At 39.4% G+C, this 18,720-nt stretch overlaps 2 protein-coding genes and 1 long non-coding RNA gene across 5 annotated transcripts in view; 1 reads left to right on the top strand and 2 right to left on the bottom strand.

Annotated features, from left to right (window-relative positions):
• Nucleotides 1–408: 408 nt before the first annotated feature.
• On the bottom strand, nt 409–6,096 carry LOC5514747 (protein LKAAEAR1). Its single transcript, XM_001634829.3, has 7 exons — nt 5,924–6,096; nt 5,662–5,811; nt 3,865–3,947; nt 3,522–3,593; nt 2,992–3,049; nt 2,199–2,321; nt 409–683 (listed from the first exon to the last, which is right to left on the bottom strand). The coding sequence occupies exons 1-7, from the start codon at nt 5,924–5,926 to the stop codon at nt 618–620; spliced, it is 555 nt and encodes a 184-aa protein (XP_001634879.2). The 5' UTR covers nt 5,927–6,096; the 3' UTR covers nt 409–617.
• Nucleotides 6,097–6,122: 26 nt separating this feature from the next.
• Nucleotides 6,123–17,569, top strand: LOC5514746 (DDB1- and CUL4-associated factor 13). 2 transcript variants are annotated; one of them, XR_007314216.1, is made up of 11 exons: nt 6,123–6,445; nt 6,796–6,903; nt 7,609–7,704; nt 8,092–8,247; nt 9,049–9,374; nt 10,031–10,129; nt 10,565–10,601; nt 11,106–11,194; nt 15,777–15,851; nt 16,391–16,758; nt 17,256–17,569. XR_007314216.1 is itself a non-coding variant. In XM_001634870.3 (10 exons), the coding sequence occupies exons 1-10, from the start codon at nt 6,176–6,178 to the stop codon at nt 16,476–16,478; spliced, it is 1,344 nt and encodes a 447-aa protein (XP_001634920.2). In that variant the 5' UTR covers nt 6,123–6,175; the 3' UTR covers nt 16,479–17,569. The 2 variants fall into 2 exon arrangements, 1 of the variants encoding a protein (XP_001634920.2); XM_001634870.3 differs by having other exon boundaries at nt 16,391–17,569.
• The window catches only part of LOC116619498, a 16,528-nt gene continuing 7,289 nt past the window's right edge, over nt 9,482–18,720 (bottom strand). For both annotated transcript variants that reach the window (XR_007314217.1, XR_004296711.2), the window contains one exon: nt 9,482–9,916. This is a non-coding gene — a long non-coding RNA (uncharacterized LOC116619498). The remainder of the gene's footprint in view (nt 9,917–18,720) is intronic.

Genomic DNA, 18,720 nt, shown 5'->3' with positions numbered 1-18,720 from the left:
AACTGCCGAAGGTCCACTTTCGGTTCCCAATGGACGTTCTGTTTGAAGCCAAAACTATAAAGCATAAGCTAGATCACTCTAGTATGTAGCCAAATCCGAAAATGAATGTCCCGTGGAGATACTGTAAAGGTATAAAAAAACTACTTTTTGTTCTTTCGGGGGTGGTCAGATTTTTATCAGAGATAAAGACCTTATTCCCTCTTCCCCCCCCCCCTCCGGAAAAATTAGGTCCACTTTTCGGATTTCGCACCCCCCAAGAAAATACTGGGTACGGACCTGCAATGTGAGCTAAATAAAATGCAGATTTACACCATTAATTGTTTTTTCGTGATTCTATTGTTCGCGCACGTCTGTTTTTTATCCAAGATCATAGTCCAGTTTGACAATCCAATCATAGAATACCACATCTTCGCTGCTTATCCATTTATTAATAATATTTACAAATAATCCTAACAAGCTTTACAAAGTAAGTTAGATATTTATCTCATCTCATCTTTTACATGGGGGTAAATAAATGGTGTAATACTATTTTGCATTAGCACGACAACCATATGTGCACGGATCAGATCACCCACCATGCAGTAATAATATCCTATAACTGTTAGGATATTATTCTATTAGGATATTATTCGTGCTGTTTCAAGTCCAACTTCATCTTCAAGGAGAGCGTTGACTCGATACCTCTATAAGACATAATCAGTGGCGCATTCAATGTTTTGTATTTATTGCAAGTTGACTTTTTTCTCTGTATTATATCATAATCGTTATTGTGTTAGCACTGTCTCTGAAGATTAGGTCAATGGCCAGCGTCCATAGCGGATCTCTTGCAGCCCTCTAAGCAGGTCAATTTAGTGTGGGTCCCAAATTTTGATGGGGTCTGATGGGGTGGTACATACATACAGTACCCCACCCTCTAGTAGGTCCCATATCTTGATGGGGTCTGATGGGGTGGTACATACCTACAGTACCCCACCCTCTAGTAGGTCCCATATTTTGATGGGGTCTGATGGGGTGGTACATACCTACAGTACCCCACCCTATAGCAGGTCCCATATCTTGATGGGGTCTGATGGGGTGGTACATACCTACAGTACCACACCCTCTAGTAGGTCCCATATCTTGATGGGGTCTGATGGGGTGGTACATACCTACAGTACCCCACCCTATAGCAGGTCCCATATCTTGATGGGGTCTGATGGGGTGGTACATACCTACAGTACCCCACCCTCTAGTAGGTCCCATATATTGATGGGGTCTGATGGAGTGGTACATACCTACAGTACCCCACCCTATAGCAGGTCCCATATCTTGATGGGGTCTGATGGGGTGGTACATACCTACAGTACCACACCCTCTAGTAGGTCCCATGTCTTGATGGGGTCTGATGGGGTGGTACATACCTAAAGTACCCCCATCCTATAGCAGGTCCCATATCTTGATGGGGTCTGATGAGGTGGTCCATACCTACAGTACCACACCCTCTAGTAGGTCCCATATCTTTATGGGGTGGTACATACCTACAGTACCCCACCCTCTAGTAGGTCCCATATCTTGATGGGGTCTGATGGGGTGGTACCTAACCAGGGTGGTGAAGAGGGGGTGCACATCACAAATCATATCACATCACATTATTTTTCAGGCTTTCACGAATCACGAATAAAAAAAAAGAAGCTTTCACGAATCACGGTTTTAACTTTTGCTTCGTTCATGAATATATGATTTAATATACATCAACACATCAACAATACAACGCTGCGGTTGATTCACTTTTCAGTTAAACTAACACACAATAACATAAATGTTCACTTCAACGTATAAATGTTTGAATCGAGACGCAAAAAAACCATTAAAATCGATGCAGAGTGTGTACTACAGCTCCTGTCAAGTTGAGCACTGTTTTGCAGTCGCTCTCATTACACAAATTTCGTGGTTTAATTATCCTAAGCGACTTCCGTCACCTTTCACGAAATTTAGCCATGCGAAATTACAAGTTACGAAAGTAAAAATACCTCACTCATGGATCACGATAGAATACCCGATCACAATTCACCAATTTATTTTTAGACTTTTCATGAATCACGAATTTAATTTAGGGCCAATCAGGAATCAAGAAAATCCTCTTCACCACCCAGCTAAAGGACCCTGTTCTTCCCTAGTAGGCCCCATATCTTGATGGGGTCTGATTGGGTGAAACCTACCTCGCCTTTCCCTAGAAGGTCCCTTATCTTGATAGGGTCTGTCTCAGGGGGGACTAAACTCTGAAGGCGGACAGCCTTGAGAGCTGTTGGCTGGCATGATATCAGGTGGTTCACTTCAGAAGCCTGGAAAAAAATGAGCAATTCTTTCAGATCATTTTATGCTCCCACTCAGCGCTCACACAAAGCATTATCCATTTCTATAGGCTAACTCAATTGGGAGTAACAAAGATATTTTCAATCAAGGCAATAACGTATCAGACTTTATTCATAGATTATATTTTCAAGTTTTCTTGTTTATGAATGTTGTATATTCAATTATAAACAATAATACAAGAATGGTTGTTTAACATTCTTTAAGCATTTTCAATAAGAAACAAATATAATAAATGATATGCAGGGGCGTAGCAATGATATTTCCTTAGGTGGAGGGGGATCGAGGTTGAGTGATTTCTCAGGAACATTTGTTTCCTACTGAGACAAACATGTAATAGCTTAACAGATACAGACCTATGGAAACCCGACTAATTGCAACAGTCTTATGGAAAGCTATATCCATACATTTTCTAACTAAATATGTTTAATACAAGGACACCATTTTTGGGCATATCTTTTTTTTGTCAACTGGCATTCTTGCGAGATTAATAAATAATAGTTAATGATGAGCCTGCCTCATAGATCTGGTTAGTGCTCACTCTATTATGCTCATATCTAAGTCTTAACAGCCAGATTATATCAATTTATTTCATACATTATTTATTCCATTACATTTATGTAACATATAGTTGATACCTACCCTATTATGCTCATATCTCAGCCTCATCAGCCGGATTCTATTCCTGGCCTCAGCAGCCCTAGAAAAAATGAAGATTGAAATGTTAAGCCAAACTTCTCTAATCATTTTACTGCGTTCTTTTCCATTTTCATGATAAGGAACACATGAGTTTGAATCTTAGGATATACAGTATTTATCATATGTGCAACATTAATAAAACCTGAGAAAATTAAGGCACAAGAAGACATGATGGAGAAATGTTTCAAATAATTTAATTGCACAACAAATACAGTAAGAGAGAATTCATTGTTGTATCGTTTCTTTCTTTTCCTTTTTCTGTACGTTTTTGCAATAGCCTGCTCCACAACATAGAGCGTTCAGCTTTCACTCTCTTCAGTGTTGTTTGCCCTCTTCACAATTATAAAAACATATGCAGGGAGGGCAAAGAAAGGCACAATAATGAAGAGTGCCGCCAAAATAGAAAGGATAACTTCTATTTCTTGTTTTATAATATTACAAAATGCATTCTTTTCAATAGTGTCTTTGCTTACTTCAACTGTCCTATCAGTTTGACGTGTTTGTCTTGCTCAGTGATGGTCTCTAATGCTGGGGGCTTAGTTTCTCTGAAAAAAAAAAATGATCAGCAACAACATTTCACACAGGTTGTAATATATCAGATGAAAAATTGGTAGCTCTAATAAAGTTAGTTTAATGCATCCATGCATAGGTCTAAGCTCTATTCAGCTTATGTAAAGTCACATTTTTTTAGCTTTTAACTCCATTTTTTAGACAAAAATGCAGTAAAAATATTAAAGTTAAAAAAAATTATTTTTATTGAACTTCAGTTTTAGCTACATAAATCTGTGGAACAAAAGAACTGTCTAAAACACTCACTTTTTCATCTGTTTTTTGAGTTCCTTGAGTCTCTTTCTAGCAGCAGACATGGACTCTGCCACCTCCTTAGCGGGGGATTCATACTAGGAAAGCATTACAATTATTAGAAAAAGGTATATCATCATATATCATACATCCTGTTTGTTGATATAAAATCAGCGTCGTGCTCAGGGTGAAGAACCTTACATTAATATGATTTGCTTGACGTGTGTAAATATGAAACCCTATACAAATGAGATATCATCTTTAGTAGTGAATTAAATCTGCAGTAAACTAAAACATTCTATTTGTAAAAGATCAAATAATACAGGGAAAGATGTATTTTTAAAAATAAAAACAAAACAATATTGTCATGTTGTTGGATCTACTGATCGGTCAAGACCCCTGTACGCATGATGTGGTCTGTCATGGCAACATCATTTTTCTCAGTTAAAAAAAAAAAAATTATTATATTAGTTTCCCAATTTCCCAGCTATAAGTCAAGTCACACTTGACTCAAGGAATCTACCACTTTTGACTTAAACATCCTTGTGTTTGAGAAAAGAAATCAACCAAATAAACAGTTTTATCCATATTTCAAGATTGTGTAGGGGAAACAGTTTTATACTGTACATGTATACATAGTACAATATCATGTCTTTTTCATGTCTATTAACCCATTGACTCCTGGCTTTTTTTTTAGCTGAATTTACAAAAAACAGACTGAAAACAGATACCTCCCCCCCTATTCTGAGTTTTATACAGCCTGTCAAAGTCAAACACAGCTGCACCTAGTCAGCGGTATCCAAGCTTTCCAACAGTGCTTTGCGGTCCCCACTTTTAATCCCTCGTCGTTGTTCTGAAGCCAGCACAAGTTGATGGTTGCTTGTATTTTTCATCAAAAATACAGCTATGAGAATATTAGGAGAGTGTCTTAGGACATCATGAAGTCTTTTGGTGCATAATTGAGTGTTTTGCTTATGGATATTTGCAAGCAAAGGTGGATTCATGATGATTTTTTCTTGTTTGGCTTTGCCTGGATGAGAAAATAATTTTCTAATGAATCACCACAGCTCTCCTAAATGCTGTCTTTTCTGAAACCAAATTGATTGCAAAATTGTTTACACTGCTATTCTGGGCCTGTAATGACCTGGAATTGATTTGTTTGGCTTCGGGGTGAAAAGACTTATAAAAAACCATCTGACTTTGGGGAGAGGAGTGTTGACTGGCCCTCCCCTCGTGAATTTTCCCCTGGATCTCCCAGAATGCTTTGCAATACGTAAAGACATCTTCGTGGTTGTACAATCCTTCAAGGAGTGGACATTGTGTTTTGAGGCCATGGAAATGTACATGGAGGATCAGAATAAAGGTATCTATTTGTGTCTTGAGCTGTGTTTGCTGATCTCTCTCCCTTGTGTGGTATTTTGAGCGTTTTATTGAGAGGGGTGATTCTGCTTTTCTCTCCTTGTTCGATTTGAGATTTGTCAAAGAACCTGTGCTATTATTTGGGTTAAGAGTAGATGCCAACACCTTGGTTGGATGCATATCTGCAAGACCATTTATCCCTTAGACTGATGCCTGAGTATCTTCATCTTGTTGTGTTTATTTGCATTTATGAATTTTTTGGGTTGTGGGTACTTCCCAAAGCCGGTACAGGCCGGTTGAGGGGTCAATGTGTTAAAATAGGTTTAAATTAATCTCCAGTTGCAGGGATTATCTTGTTCCCACAAATTCAAAATGATATGGTTGAGAGGCATGACGATTCGCTAACATGAATCGTCCCGGGATAAAATGAATCAATCTATTAGCAAAACTCACTGCAAGATATCGACTTCTCTGGTGAGGAGGGAGCTTTTGTATTTCTTTCTTGTTCAACTGTGTTCTGTTGCGGGCTTGAAAACGTTCCCCAGTGGATCTATCCCCTGAGCTTGCTTCAAGCTGAGGTAGCTTCACGTTCGAACCGCTAGCCTAATAACACAAGAACTGAATTGCTCGAGCAAAACCAACAACAACAAAATGATAAACAATCATGTATAAACACCGCTTAAAAATGAGCTTAAAGATACTTCTATCAACTTACCATGTCTTATTGAAGCTTTTCTACGTCTAATAAAGTCCGTATCTCGACGATCGCAGTAATAAAAACCAAGAAAACGAAAGTCTTTTGAAGACTACATCTTCTTCTTCGTCAACTCCGCGCCATTTTGGAAATAATAGCGCGAGGGTGTAACCATGGCGACTCACCTATGCGAGGCTCTGCTTGTTGCGCTTACAACTGAGCAAAAATCCGCAGGCTCATCTCACGTGTATCTCAAGCAAAATAGCTTCTAAAATGAAGGTAAAAATACTCTCTAGAAATCCCGAAGATCACATAAGGGAGCTAAAATCCGACATCCATAGACAGCAGAGGAATCTAGACCCTTCGTTGCACCCGTTTGAAGCTCCTAGAGAGTACACACGAGCTTTGAACGCCACCAAACTCGAAAGAGTCTTTGCCAAGCCATTTATTGGTGCTTTGGACGGGCACACAGATGGAGTGAATTGCCTCTCGAGGCATCCGAGGAGCTTATCCGTGCTGCTATCTGGCTCTTGTGATGGGGAGGTGAGCAAAATATAAAATATAATGCCTGATGGGTTGAATTTGAAAGTCATACTCAATTTTTTTGTGCTGTGACCACAGGCTGCCCAATGGTTTATCCTTGTGAGTTGATCAACTTTTGTCTGTTTTTACAAATAAAGTGTGTTTTTTTAGGGTGTATCGTTTGCTTTCATTGCTAAATGTGGAGCCCTATTTCCAACATTCAGATATCTTTTCTCCAAGAAGTTGATATTCTATGCTAACGACATCACAAAAGTGGGGGGACTGCATTTTAGATTCACAAATGAAAAATCCATTCTTTTTGAAATCCAGGTCCTACACTGTGAATAATTTAATGGTAATTTTTTTGTCAGGTAAAGCTATGGAATCTCCCCACAAAAGACTGTCTTCGCACTATTACGGCACACAAAGGCTTTGTTCGCGGATTGTGTGTAGATCATACAGGGCAGTCTTTTATATCTGTAAGTACTCTTTAGTTTTTGAAAATAACATACCTGTCAACCACTAAAAATCTCAAGGCTTATACCTTCGCAGGCATTTGCGGTATAGAAAGCTGTTGCAGCACAAATCCACTTATAGATCTCACAGTGGTGTTAGATAAATTGTGCTCCTTAAGGAAATTATTGCTTTTATTGTTTTGAAAGGAAATAGGCAAAATGTTGATTTTCTATAGAATAATTTTTCGGAAGCGATAAAAAGCGGGAGATTTGTGCTCCATGCGGTAGAGCGGAAGAAGATGTCCAAAATCTTAAGACTCCCGCCTTATGCAGGAGAGTTGACAGGTATGGAATAAATCTAGTATCTTGATAAAGTTATGAGCTGTTCATTACTAATTGTGCTGCTAGTAGTTTTTCTTTCTTACAAATTGGCCAATTTTTATCGCTATTATAGCTTTGTGGCTTCTCCCTATAGAGCTCTGCACTTAGTTAAGTCAAATGATAAATGACAGCTTGCCTGAGGCAAGTCCCTTTTATAGTGCCCTTTCTTGTTTAAACATACTATACTCTCTGTATAACAAAAATCCACCAAGTATTCTGTCCAAACAGCAAAATATTTGGTTGAATAATATTGGTTATATTGTTTCATTATATATATACAAGAAATCCACTTTGTCTTCCCCTTGTTTTTTTATATTTATGTGCCACTAAATGTGTTTGTTTTTATAGGTTGGTGATGATAAAATTGTTAAACAATGGAGTATGTCAAATGCACTTGATGGGACAACGACAAAACTAGAACCCTTACAAACTATTCTAGGCAAGGTATGTTTGCCTAAGAAATCTTTTTCTCATATTCCCAGTCTCCTGCTAATCCACTCATAAATGAAACCAGGAAAAGGAGATTTTGCCTCAAGCAAACCTCAATACCCTCTCCTTCTGCCTCGAACTTCTCTGAGCGTCACAAATGAAACCAAGCGAAATGGTTTTGCCTCAAACAAACCTCAGCCCCCCCCCCCCTCATTCCTTACACTTCTCTTTGATCCCCTGGAATTCTCTCCATTTTCTGAATAGATAGTAGGAAGTTTACTGGATGTAAAATTGAAGCAAGAACTTTGTTCTAGCAATATGAAAAGCCAACCTGATAATTCTGTAAATTGTATCCAAAAAGATGGATTGCTGTCGTTGTTTATGTGTTTACTATTTTGGCAGACTATGTTTCATGGCATTGATCATCACTGGAAAGACAAGACCTTTGCCACATGCGGAGAGCAAGTGGATATTTGGGATGAGGGGAGGGCAGAGCCGGTAAGGAGCTTCACCTGGGGCGTCGACACCATTCACAGCGTTAAGTTCAATCCTGTTGAGGTAAGTGTTTATGTCCCTTATTCAGTCAGAATATTCTTACTAAAAATCATACTGAGGATGGTTAGTTCAAGCCTAAAAATATATCTCACAGATCCTCCTGTGCCATGCTTATATACAAGTAAACCTTAGCATATAGGTCACCTGTAACTATGTAAATAAACAAAGAGCCTATTGTTATATTATCTATTTTTGTATCATATTCAGGGCTCAAAATTTGTCCAATTTTTAAAGGCACATATGTGCCAGGGACGTACGCAGGTTTTTAACAAGTTGCAAACAAAGCATTCAAAAGCTGAATGAGGGCGTGGCCCCTCATCCCGCAACCCCGTGAAGCTTTTATAGCTCCCGCTTTTGGGTTTGAAATTGGCGTCAGACTGTGTCAGACTTTTGAGAATATTATACGATCCTCTGTCATCCTCGATCTGAAATGGGACTTCAGTCGTCGCGTGGCACTGAACGACATAACAATATGTTTGGAAATCATCTGTAGACTACCATGATTAGAATATTTTATTTTTCTCCTCATCATACATATAAAACTACGTAAACATTTGATTTTTTTCCTCATTATGCAAATATTTTTTGCAGTCCAGTGACTGCTGGCCTATAGGCTACGTAAGCCCGTGTGCAGCTAATTTCAATTGTTCGGTTACACAGTAGTTTAGATTTTTTCTCAAAAGCTTGGATTGGTTGGCCGGTGTAACAGACTGATGGCACATCCACCTTATTGCCGGTGGTCACTCCTTATTTCAGATTTGTATTTCTTTAGAAGCTTGTTCTTAATTTACTTACTTCTTTCAGACACATATTCTAGCAAGCACAGCATCTGATCGCAGCATTGTTCTCTACGACATGCGTGGCTCCACCCCTTTGCGTAAACTTGTCATGGAGATGCGCTCAAACACAATAGCATGGAACCCTATAGAAGCTTACATGTTTACTGCCGCAAATGAGGACTCTAACTTATACACATATGACATGCGGCGACTTGATCAAGCTGTTAACGTTCACATGGACCATGTGTCGGCGGTGCTGGATGTGGATTATGCTCCTACCGGTCAGGAGTTTGTGACGGGAAGCTTTGATAAAAGCATAAGAATCTTTCCTCGAGACAAAGGGCACAGCAGGTATGTGTGTAACCAAAGTGTCGCACAACAGTAGGTACGACGGAAAAATGAAGTCAGAAGGCAATGCAATTGTGTCAGTTCCTTCCATTTTAGACTGATTTTTCCTATTTTTACACCAATACCACAAGGCCAAAATGCATACCCCAAAAATCTCGGCTTTTTCAGTTTTTTTCCCCTTGATAAGTCTACAAATAAATGCTGGTATGAAAGCTGCAAATCTCAATGACTCCTTACAAAAAGTAGCATTTTAGATTTTGTTTGCTATTTGTTACTAAGTACTTCAAGGTATTCTCTGCCTTTTTTTGAGTGTAACATTTTTCAGTCATGACAGGTGTTTTGTGTTTTGAATTTTCCATCCAAAAGGTCATGTAATCTCCTAGCGTCTTATTTCATCCCCTATTGTTAGTCCCCTATTATTAGTTTTTTCTGCATAATACACATTTAAATGTTTTGATTTTTTTCACTTATGTTCACTTTTTCACTTACAGGTATGTATCTTAACCACGTCCCTCTTTGGGTTGGCCTAGTCCAGTCTGCCTTTCCTAAAAAAAATTAATTTAATAAATGAATACAGGAATCCTGGAAAAAAATACCTGTTAGTAGCCTGACACAGATGCAATTCAAGCAATCAAACCCTCTTTTGATTATCATTTTAGGGAAGTGTACCACACCCGCCGCATGCAGAGAGTATTCTGTGTCCGATTCAGTGCTGACTCCCAATATGTGTTGTCTGGCAGTGATGAGACAAATATCAGGTAAAGAGCTCATGGCAAAACACACGCATCCAAAACTAAGGCCAGGGTCAGGCACGTACCCTTTAGGGTACGTAGGGCACACTCAGGGGGGGGGGGAGCTCCCCCTGGCCACCAAAAATTGGGTCATTTCTTATTGAAGGATTGTCAAATACCATCCATTTTCCATAGATGGATAGATAAATTGATGTATTTGTTTTTTTATTTACAACTGAGCAATTGAGTTCATAGGTTAACGCCTTAAAGTAATAAAACTCCAGCTGCTGAGAATTTGCCTGATATGCTTGACCCTCCCCCCCAGTGAATCCTGGGTGCCCCCCTGAATGTTGCTCCTGGTTAATTGACTTAGATAAGCGCATTTTCATGCCGAGCTTCATGCTGCTGCATGGCGGTTCAGAATGTTGCAAGAATATTGATACATGTGACTTTCTTTCATAGAATATGGAAAGCAGAAGCTTCCAAAAAGCTAGGAACGGTAAGAAAGTAAAAAAAAAATATATACATATAACAAATATATCATTCCCTTGAGGATTGTGGGCCTGCTTCTAAAGAATGTTAGCCACTCCTTTGTTATCCTTTGTTTACAATACAGGAGTCCAAAAAATATCCATAACTAAACTATGATTACTTTCCATTAAAACAACATATCTTGATGATTATGATGCTGTTAAATAAAATTATAAATATACTGGAAGTGATTTGATTCTCAAAATTTCCCCAAAGAGGTTCTTTGTCTGAGCATCAAAGCTAAGTGATAGTACATTTTGATGTAATATCAATTCTTTGAAAAATCTAATGTCTCTTTCGATTTTTTTTTTGCATTGTATTTTTACGTAAGAGGCAAAACTGAAAATCAAAAAGTGTTGCCTTTTATTTTTTTCCAAACACAAGTTTCTGTATAGATGGATTTTATTTTAAAGTTTATATGTATTTGCGTGTCAAAATCTCTTTTACTTAAAAGGTTTTGCCTTGTTTCCAGCTTGCCCCAAGAGAAAAAGCGGCATTTACATACAGTGCACGTCTGAGAGAAAGATTTAAATTCCACCCACAAATAAGCCGCATCCGAAGGTACAGTAGCCGAGCTATTTACTTGTTATATGCGTAAATACGGAAGTTAAAATATTTTTTCCCTGATATTTTTCAAGCATACAGGATTAAGTGTATATTTAACAATATACCATTTCCATTGAGGTGGATGGTGGCGAAATATAATATAAAACGAGCTTTAGAGCCATTTTCTTTTCGGAAACACTTGCAAATCGGTTATTTCACCCGCCATTTTGCTTCATTTCGGGGTGCAGGAAAATATCCACCTCCTAGAAGGTGTATATTGCATCTTATCCTGAGTTTCTCAACCAATCAAATCGCTTGTTATTGCAAGGTTCCCAGTTTTATATACCAATTAAGTATTATATAGTGTATTGACAAACAACTAAGAGCAAGACCTAGTTGCTCTGTGCCGCCTGGACTCCTCACGTCTGGGTACGAGGTTGTATTCCCGGTTCTGACATGAGCTAGTTTCCGTTGATCTCCGATTTTTTTTTCTCGCGCGCTCCCTGTGTGCCCGATCTACGCGACGCCCTGGGTCACCGAGGATGCTCCCACATCATGAGAGCTGCAGTAATAGGCTGTTTGCCCTAAGTAATCACGTGACGCTTTGAGTTTCAAATTCGAGCCAATGTACCACAGGAATATTTGCGGCCGTCAAGACAGAAAGCGGCGAAAAAATTCAAAAACCTTAAAAAATACGCCCTTTTTTACAAAAAAACATTCTGGCTGATTCGTACGGTAAGCACTTAATAAGTTGCGTTTTGTTGTTGTTATTTTGCCGCCAAAAGGCGGAGCGCGTGCGAGTTTGCCATCCTCGACAGAGATGTATCGGCAATCAGGCATGGCGGTCGGACGCAATTTTAGGCTCTCTACAAATTTGTGTCTGTTTCTCTGTATATATATGGTTTTCAATAGTGACAAGCCTTCTTATGTAAGGGAGAACACTCTTCTCAACGACAGAGACATTTATTTTATATCACAGACAAGTTGCAGGGCTGTAATTGCAAGTACTTCATTCCATCAGAAGACCTCGACCAAAGTTAAAGAGCTCAATGGACCGCTTAAATGCGTAATGTTTTGTAAGCTCTTTCATCGTGCCTGCTTTGCCCTGGCCCTTATTGCCCTGGCTGGTGATATTGAGTCAAATCCTGGCTACCTGGCTTTAAATGATATCAAAAACACCCGAGGTCTCAAGATTGCTCACTTGAATATTCGGAGTCTCATTAACAAGACGGACTCTCTGCGCCTTGAAGGAATTGACAGCAGAACAATAGACGTTCTAACTTTATCCGAGACATGGTTGGATAGCCAAACAGCCGATGCAGAAATTAATCTTCCTGGTTTTGTTTGTGCTAGGCGAGATCGATCTGGAACTAAAGAGGGATATGGTGGAGTTGCTACTTTTGTGAGGGATGATTTGGCTTTTCGATTGCGAAATGATATCAACACTGGTGGTCAGGAATGTTTATGGATTGAATTGATCCGTGAAAAATGCAAGCCAACACTCATTTGCAGCGCATATAGAGCACCAGATGCTGACTTAACATCGTTCATTTCATCTCTCCAAGATAGTATGCCAGCTATTGACCTAGATAACTCGGACGTCGTCATTTTAGGAGACCTAAATGCAAATTTGATGCCAAATTCAAAATTACCGAAAAGTGATAAGCAAAAACTGCTTAATTTTGCACGCACATTCCATTTCACTCAGTTGGTGAAGGAGCCGACGCGTATAACTGACACCTCCCGGACCCTTATTGACTTGATCTTTGTCAATAAAGAGCATCGTATCGCAAATTCGGGCGTTGTACCGGTTCCCCTCAGCGATCACTACTTGGTTTTTTGCGTCATCAAGGCAGGCGTTTTTACTAAAGCTAAACCAAGAATGCTTGAATATCGTTCTTATAAGAATTTTGACGCTGATTCATTTAATGATGATCTAAGGAATGTCCCCTGGCACATAGTTAATAGTATGGATGATATTGATGACGCCTTGTTGACTTGGAATCAATTGTTTTTGGAAGTTGCGGATGACCACGCACCAATCAAACGGCAGCGTGTCAAGGGAACACCAATTCCTTGGATGAATAATCAAATCAGTGAATCAATGAAAGAACGCGACATCGCTCACCGGATAGCGCGGAAATTAAACACAGAGCGCCATTGGAAAACATACAGAAATTTGCGGAACAAGGTTAACAAACTGGTGAAATCTTCAAAGTCGAAGTATTATTGCGATATGATCGAGGAATCGAAAGGGGACTCCGGTAAAATCTGGAAAGCAGTAAATGAAGCTTGTAATCGTAAATCAACTTCGGAATCTATTCAATGCATCATTACTGATAATATTCAACACATAACGCCTAGTTCTATTGCGACTGCAATGAACTGCTTTTTTGCTTCCATTGGACAACGCCTGGCTGACAAGTTCACCACATGCAAATCAAATCAGAGCTCGGTTTCAAATCAAACGTGCCAATTCCAACTGATTGAACTAATCGAATCTTTTGTGCTCGAGCAGCTTTTATCACTGAAAGTTAACAAAGCCATTGGGCTGGATAAAATCAGTGCTAGATTGTTAAAGAACTCTGCTCGCACAATCGCTCCTTCTATTACCAACATGTTAAATTTATCGATTCGCTCAGGTAAATTCCCGAAGCTGTGGAAGTGTTCAAAAATTACAGCATTGTTTAAGTCAGGCGAACGGACAAATGCATCCAACTACAGACCGATTTCTATTCTACCTACACTTAGCAAGATCCTAGAAAGAGCAATACACTCACAATTGTATCAATTTTTGGTCTCCAACGGTTTACTCTCGAGCAAGCAGTTTGGTTTCAGAAAGGGTCTATCTACGGTATCTGCGCTGTCATCATTTGTTGACGAGGTTCTGTTGAATATGGAACAGGGTAAGCTGTGTGGGGCCGTGTTTATCGATCTAACAAAGGCCTTTGACACAGTGGACCATGAAATCATGTTGCAGAAATTAACTGAGATCGGTCTATCTGGAAACCCCCTGGCATGGTTCCGTTCTTATCTGGCCAACAGAACACAGCGCACATGTTGCGGTAATTCATTGTCCGAGGAACTTCCAGTCACTCACGGGGTGCCCCAAGGAAGCATCTTGGGCCCGTTGCTGTTTGTCATCTACATAAACAGCTTGCCCGATGTTTTGGAGTCCTGCTGTGCCTCTCTTTATGCGGATGATACTGTGATCTACTGTTATGGTTCTTCCTCTAAGCAGTTGAGCGATAACCTCAATCAAGATCTTTTGGCCGTTGCTAAATGGATAGACGATCACAAGCTAACACTAAATTTGGAAAAGACGAAATGTATGCTCTTAGGCAGCAACAGGAAACTAGAGAGTAAAATCAAACTTTCTGTGTCGATTTCAAATTACAATGTATCTAATGTGAGTAATTTCAAATATCTTGGAGTATTCATATCTTCCGACTTGACATGGTCAGAGCATGTTGAATATTTATCTGGCAAAATCAACCAAAGACTCGGTCTTCTAAGGCGCATTAAGCATTTATTGCCTTTTAGAGCTAGACTTCTTTATTATAATAGTCTAGTTCTGCCGCTTTTCGAATATGCTGATTTAGTTTGGGGCGATAAGCATAATGTCACTATCATGTCAAATTTACAAATCCTCCAGAACAAGGCTGCAAAAATAATACTTGATAGACCACTGTACTCGTCGGCAACAGACGCTTTAGCCAAACTTAAGTGGTTACCTCTAGAAAAGAGGCGTTTTCTTAGAAGATGTGTATATGTCTTTAAATGTTTAAATGGTCTCGTAGAGCATGAAATGGATCTGTTAAAACTCGAAGATCAACATAATTATAATACCAGAAACAAATGTAATATTAGGCTCCCTAGTGTGAAAAGAAACTGGGGCAAACAAAGAACTGAGTACCATGCAGTCAAGGATTTTAACTCACTTAGCCAGGACATTAAGAGATGCACAAATATTTGTACTTTTAAACGTAGTATTTCTCAATTTTTAACCTAGGTATTTTTATCATAGTATTTTTTTTAATGTAACGATATATCAACAATATATTTTTTTTCTTAATTTTTTTTTTCCATATATTTTTTATAGATTACTGTTATTATTTATAAGTCGAGGTCCTTTTTGAAAATCATTTTAAATGAAAAAGCTCTCCTCAATAAAGATTATTATTATTATTATTATCCTAAATAGTCACGTGATTTCTCAGTGCAAGTCGCGTATTTCGAACATACACCTATTTCACAAAAGGTTGTCGGTGCAAATGGCTAATGGGTACTAATTATTCGTAAAATTAAATGAGTTCAATAAAGTCCAGCAATGTTTGGTAACCTTTAATGGATAATTGTTTTGATTTTTCCATATTCCTCGAGACGCATGGTTACTTTCGGTCGTAGAACTTCCATTTGCCAATCGCCATTTGCCATTTGCAATGACAACCTTCATTGAAATAGGTGTAGAAGCAGTGTTCCGTTGCCCTCCAGCACGCGCCCTAGACTCGAACATGTTGTATCCCCCAGTGTAATTTCGCATCCCAGCTGCATTTGTTCACTTGTTTATTTTTAAATTTGACCTGTTTTTTGCTAGGCATCGTCACGTGCCCAAGGCGATCTTCAAGGCAGCGAAGGAAAAGAGAGTGATCATGGATTCGGAAAGACGGAAGTATGTGGTCTCATACGCACGTTCTATGTTCTTCTGCAATACAAATTTTAAGCAGTGGGATTATTCTGAACTTTCGCCCTTCAAATACGGAACGGGGAAAATTTTTGACCCAAGACGACATTTCAGGCCGTAAGACTTTAGTAAAACTCATAAAAACAATCCAGAGACATCCTTGGGCCCCCTTTTTGTTTATCGGAACCCCCCCTTAGGAGGTTAAAATTTTTAAAGCTTCTCCTTCCCTCCTTAACATCTTCCCCCTCCCTCCCTCCCCCACCCCTACCCCCAGGGGTATTCAATGGACACTCCCTAAATCTTCAGCTGTCCAGAAGTACTAAAAACAAAACGGAAAGTTGAAACAGGATTGAAACGCTACAGTATCTATTAAAGTAGTTTGGTCGATATATCTTTTACATACCCTACAGAACTCATTCAATGAGAAAGTTGAAATAGATGAAAGTATTATTAGCTCTTTTCATGAAATCAATCATGAATCATGAAATCTTTGTGTTATATTGTCTTGACAATTTCCTGTGTTTTAGGGAAGAGAATCGGCGACTTCATAGTAAACCTGGAACTGTTCCTCGCGTCGCAGAGAGGCGGAAGCAAGTTGTATCGGTTGTGAAATAAGATGAACTAATGTCCTGATCACACTTCGCTTAGAAACATGCATAAAGTCACCCGAGACTTTGTTATCATCCTATTTAATACCGGAAGACATATTGTATTGCTTGTGTACAAGGAAAACGGAGAAAGGAAAGAATGAATGAAAAGGAAATAGAAAAAAAAGTGAGCGCTCATCTGGTGTTTTCTTCCATCTTCAATCGTCTCTATGAACGTTCGTTCATAGTCGAGACTTTCCTCTGTTCCCGACTGACGAGCATACTTGAAGTGGGTGTTGTTCTCCTCGGTGAGCAATTCGCCTTTTTAGCCGTAACGCTTAACCCGTGGTGTACCCTGCTAACAAAGCTTTTCCTGTTTGTTTCTATCTGTTGAATTATCCGTGTCGTGTCTCTGTTGTTTCGCGCACGCAAAGTCCACATGGAAGACTTATAAATATTTTTCGGCTTTACATTGAGTATAGAGGTCACAGGTAGGCAAAAGGCGTTTTATACTTACTAAAGCTTTAACCGGAAGTTACCACACCGGAATTTTAAAGATAATTCAAGGATTACTGTGTTGCGAAAAGCACAGAAAGACCACATTAAAGTTCGCGCAGGTAGACAGGCAGGCAGAACTCGTACGCTGACATCTAGGATGCTCAATGCACCTAGGCTTAAAAACGAATCTATAGAATCCGCGATATTAAACAGGCCATCCGCTCTAATATATCATTCATATCCTCGAAAAAAATTCCAATAGACTCATTGCTTTTATAATTTTGAAATATTTTTTTCGCGTTTTCAGTTAAAAATCATCGCAGATTGTTACGTTATCGACCGGAAGTAAGCTGGTGACTGCGGAGATGAGAGCGATGAGAGTTCCAACTCTCATGACCGTTTGCACTCTTACGCACTCTGATTAATTGTGAACCACAGGTAGCCCAAGCTCTTTATCTTTCCATAATGATATTTAACGGTAAACATAGGGCGAAAAACAAAATTATGTCCAAAATAAGCCAGTTCAGAGTTCAAGAAATGCCGTGAGGCGTTTTGCACCAAAAGAGCGATTTCACAAGAGAGTTTGTATTGCGGTCTTGGAGAAAAATCCTTTCTACAAAACAGCTTTATAAGATATGGTGAAATCATTCATTGAGGACTTGAGAGTATATCTTGAGAGTATATCTCTCCGGGCCGTATTCATAACAAAACGCGGTCGAAAGGTAAAACAATAAGTGTGCAACACATGAATGTGGTTGTTCCCATATCTTGTAAAACGGCTTTGTAGGAAGGAGATCGATTCGACCCAGTCTCCCCGCGTCTTTGGCTTATTACTTGACCACCTTTCACTTCGTCCTTCCCTGCTAGCAGAGACCTCTTTTCTCTGTATTTCGCTTTGCTGGAGTTCGCGAGGAAAAGATACCTCTGCCATGGGTCGCAAGTTCGTTTGATCAAACCGCCGTCCACGATCGTGGACGAGATCCAGAGCGCATGCTCCGCTCATTAATTACTGGCCACTATTTGAGCCCACAATGACTAGCGCATGCATGAAACGTATATCCGCTGCGGGATAATAAGCCCGCATTCGAAACGGCGTCCTCCGTAGAAATATCACGCGACGAATCATAAAATAAGCCTCTGCTAGCAGGGAAACTTCGTTCTGGTAAGAATTCGAATCGTGAATCTTGAAAAAGGCGCTTTAATACGGTCAGAGAACACGCAAAAAGTAAACATAAATACAACACTAGACTACACACGTCTTTTCAACTAGTTTTTTTTTTTTCACTAATTTTGTTCGCCCCATTTTTACCGTAAATATCATTAGGGACAAATGGGCTACCTGTGTTTGAACATGTTCAAATTCGACATTAGAGTTAATGCGTGTTGTAGCCGTTTGATCGCGTGTTTGGAGTTTGAGTTGTGAGGAGTTTGAACGAGGCCTGATAAAGGAAACTATCGAACGGATTGGTAAAAACATTAGTTATTTGAAAGTAAAAGTACTAATACACCCGTTGAGGTAACCATTGTCCATTGTAGAAAAAATCCATCCCTTTCACGTGAAGCACACAAAAAACATAGAGTCCCCGCCTTGCTTTCCGAGCATGCTAAAATAACAACTTACACGGTGCCTTTTTAGTGGCTACTTTACCAAAAGCTTTTCGTCGGCGGCAGTTTTTTTTCTGTGTTAAACGGCGATAGGCTATCACGTAGAAAACTTGTCGGCACCGTGTAATAAAGCTCTTCACTAATGGGAAACCTGAAAACGACTGCGG

Source organism: Nematostella vectensis, chromosome 11 (assembly GCF_932526225.1).
Source record: "Nematostella vectensis chromosome 11, jaNemVect1.1, whole genome shotgun sequence".
Taxonomy (NCBI): domain Eukaryota; kingdom Metazoa; phylum Cnidaria; class Anthozoa; order Actiniaria; family Edwardsiidae; genus Nematostella; species Nematostella vectensis.
The sequence above is the reverse complement of the archived record's forward strand: the minus strand, read 5'-3'. Positions and strand labels throughout refer to the sequence as shown.

Coding starts and splice junctions, on each gene's coding strand:
- LOC5514747 (XM_001634829.3), bottom strand. Junction 3,948..5,661: donor AGAGAAGTCGATATCTTGCA/GTGAGTTTTGCT, acceptor ATGCTTTCCTAG/TATGAATCCCCCGCTAAGGA. Junction 684..2,198: donor ACCTTCTAGGGAAAGGCGAG/GTAGGTTTCACC, acceptor TATGTCTTATAG/AGGTATCGAGTCAACGCTCT.
- LOC5514746 (XM_001634870.3), top strand. CDS start 6,176: ATGAAGGTAAAAATACTCTCTAGAAATCCCGAAGATCACATAAGGGAG. Junction 8,248..9,048: donor TTAAGTTCAATCCTGTTGAG/GTAAGTGTTTAT, acceptor TACTTCTTTCAG/ACACATATTCTAGCAAGCAC. Junction 10,130..10,564: donor AGTGATGAGACAAATATCAG/GTAAAGAGCTCA, acceptor TTTCTTTCATAG/AATATGGAAAGCAGAAGCTT.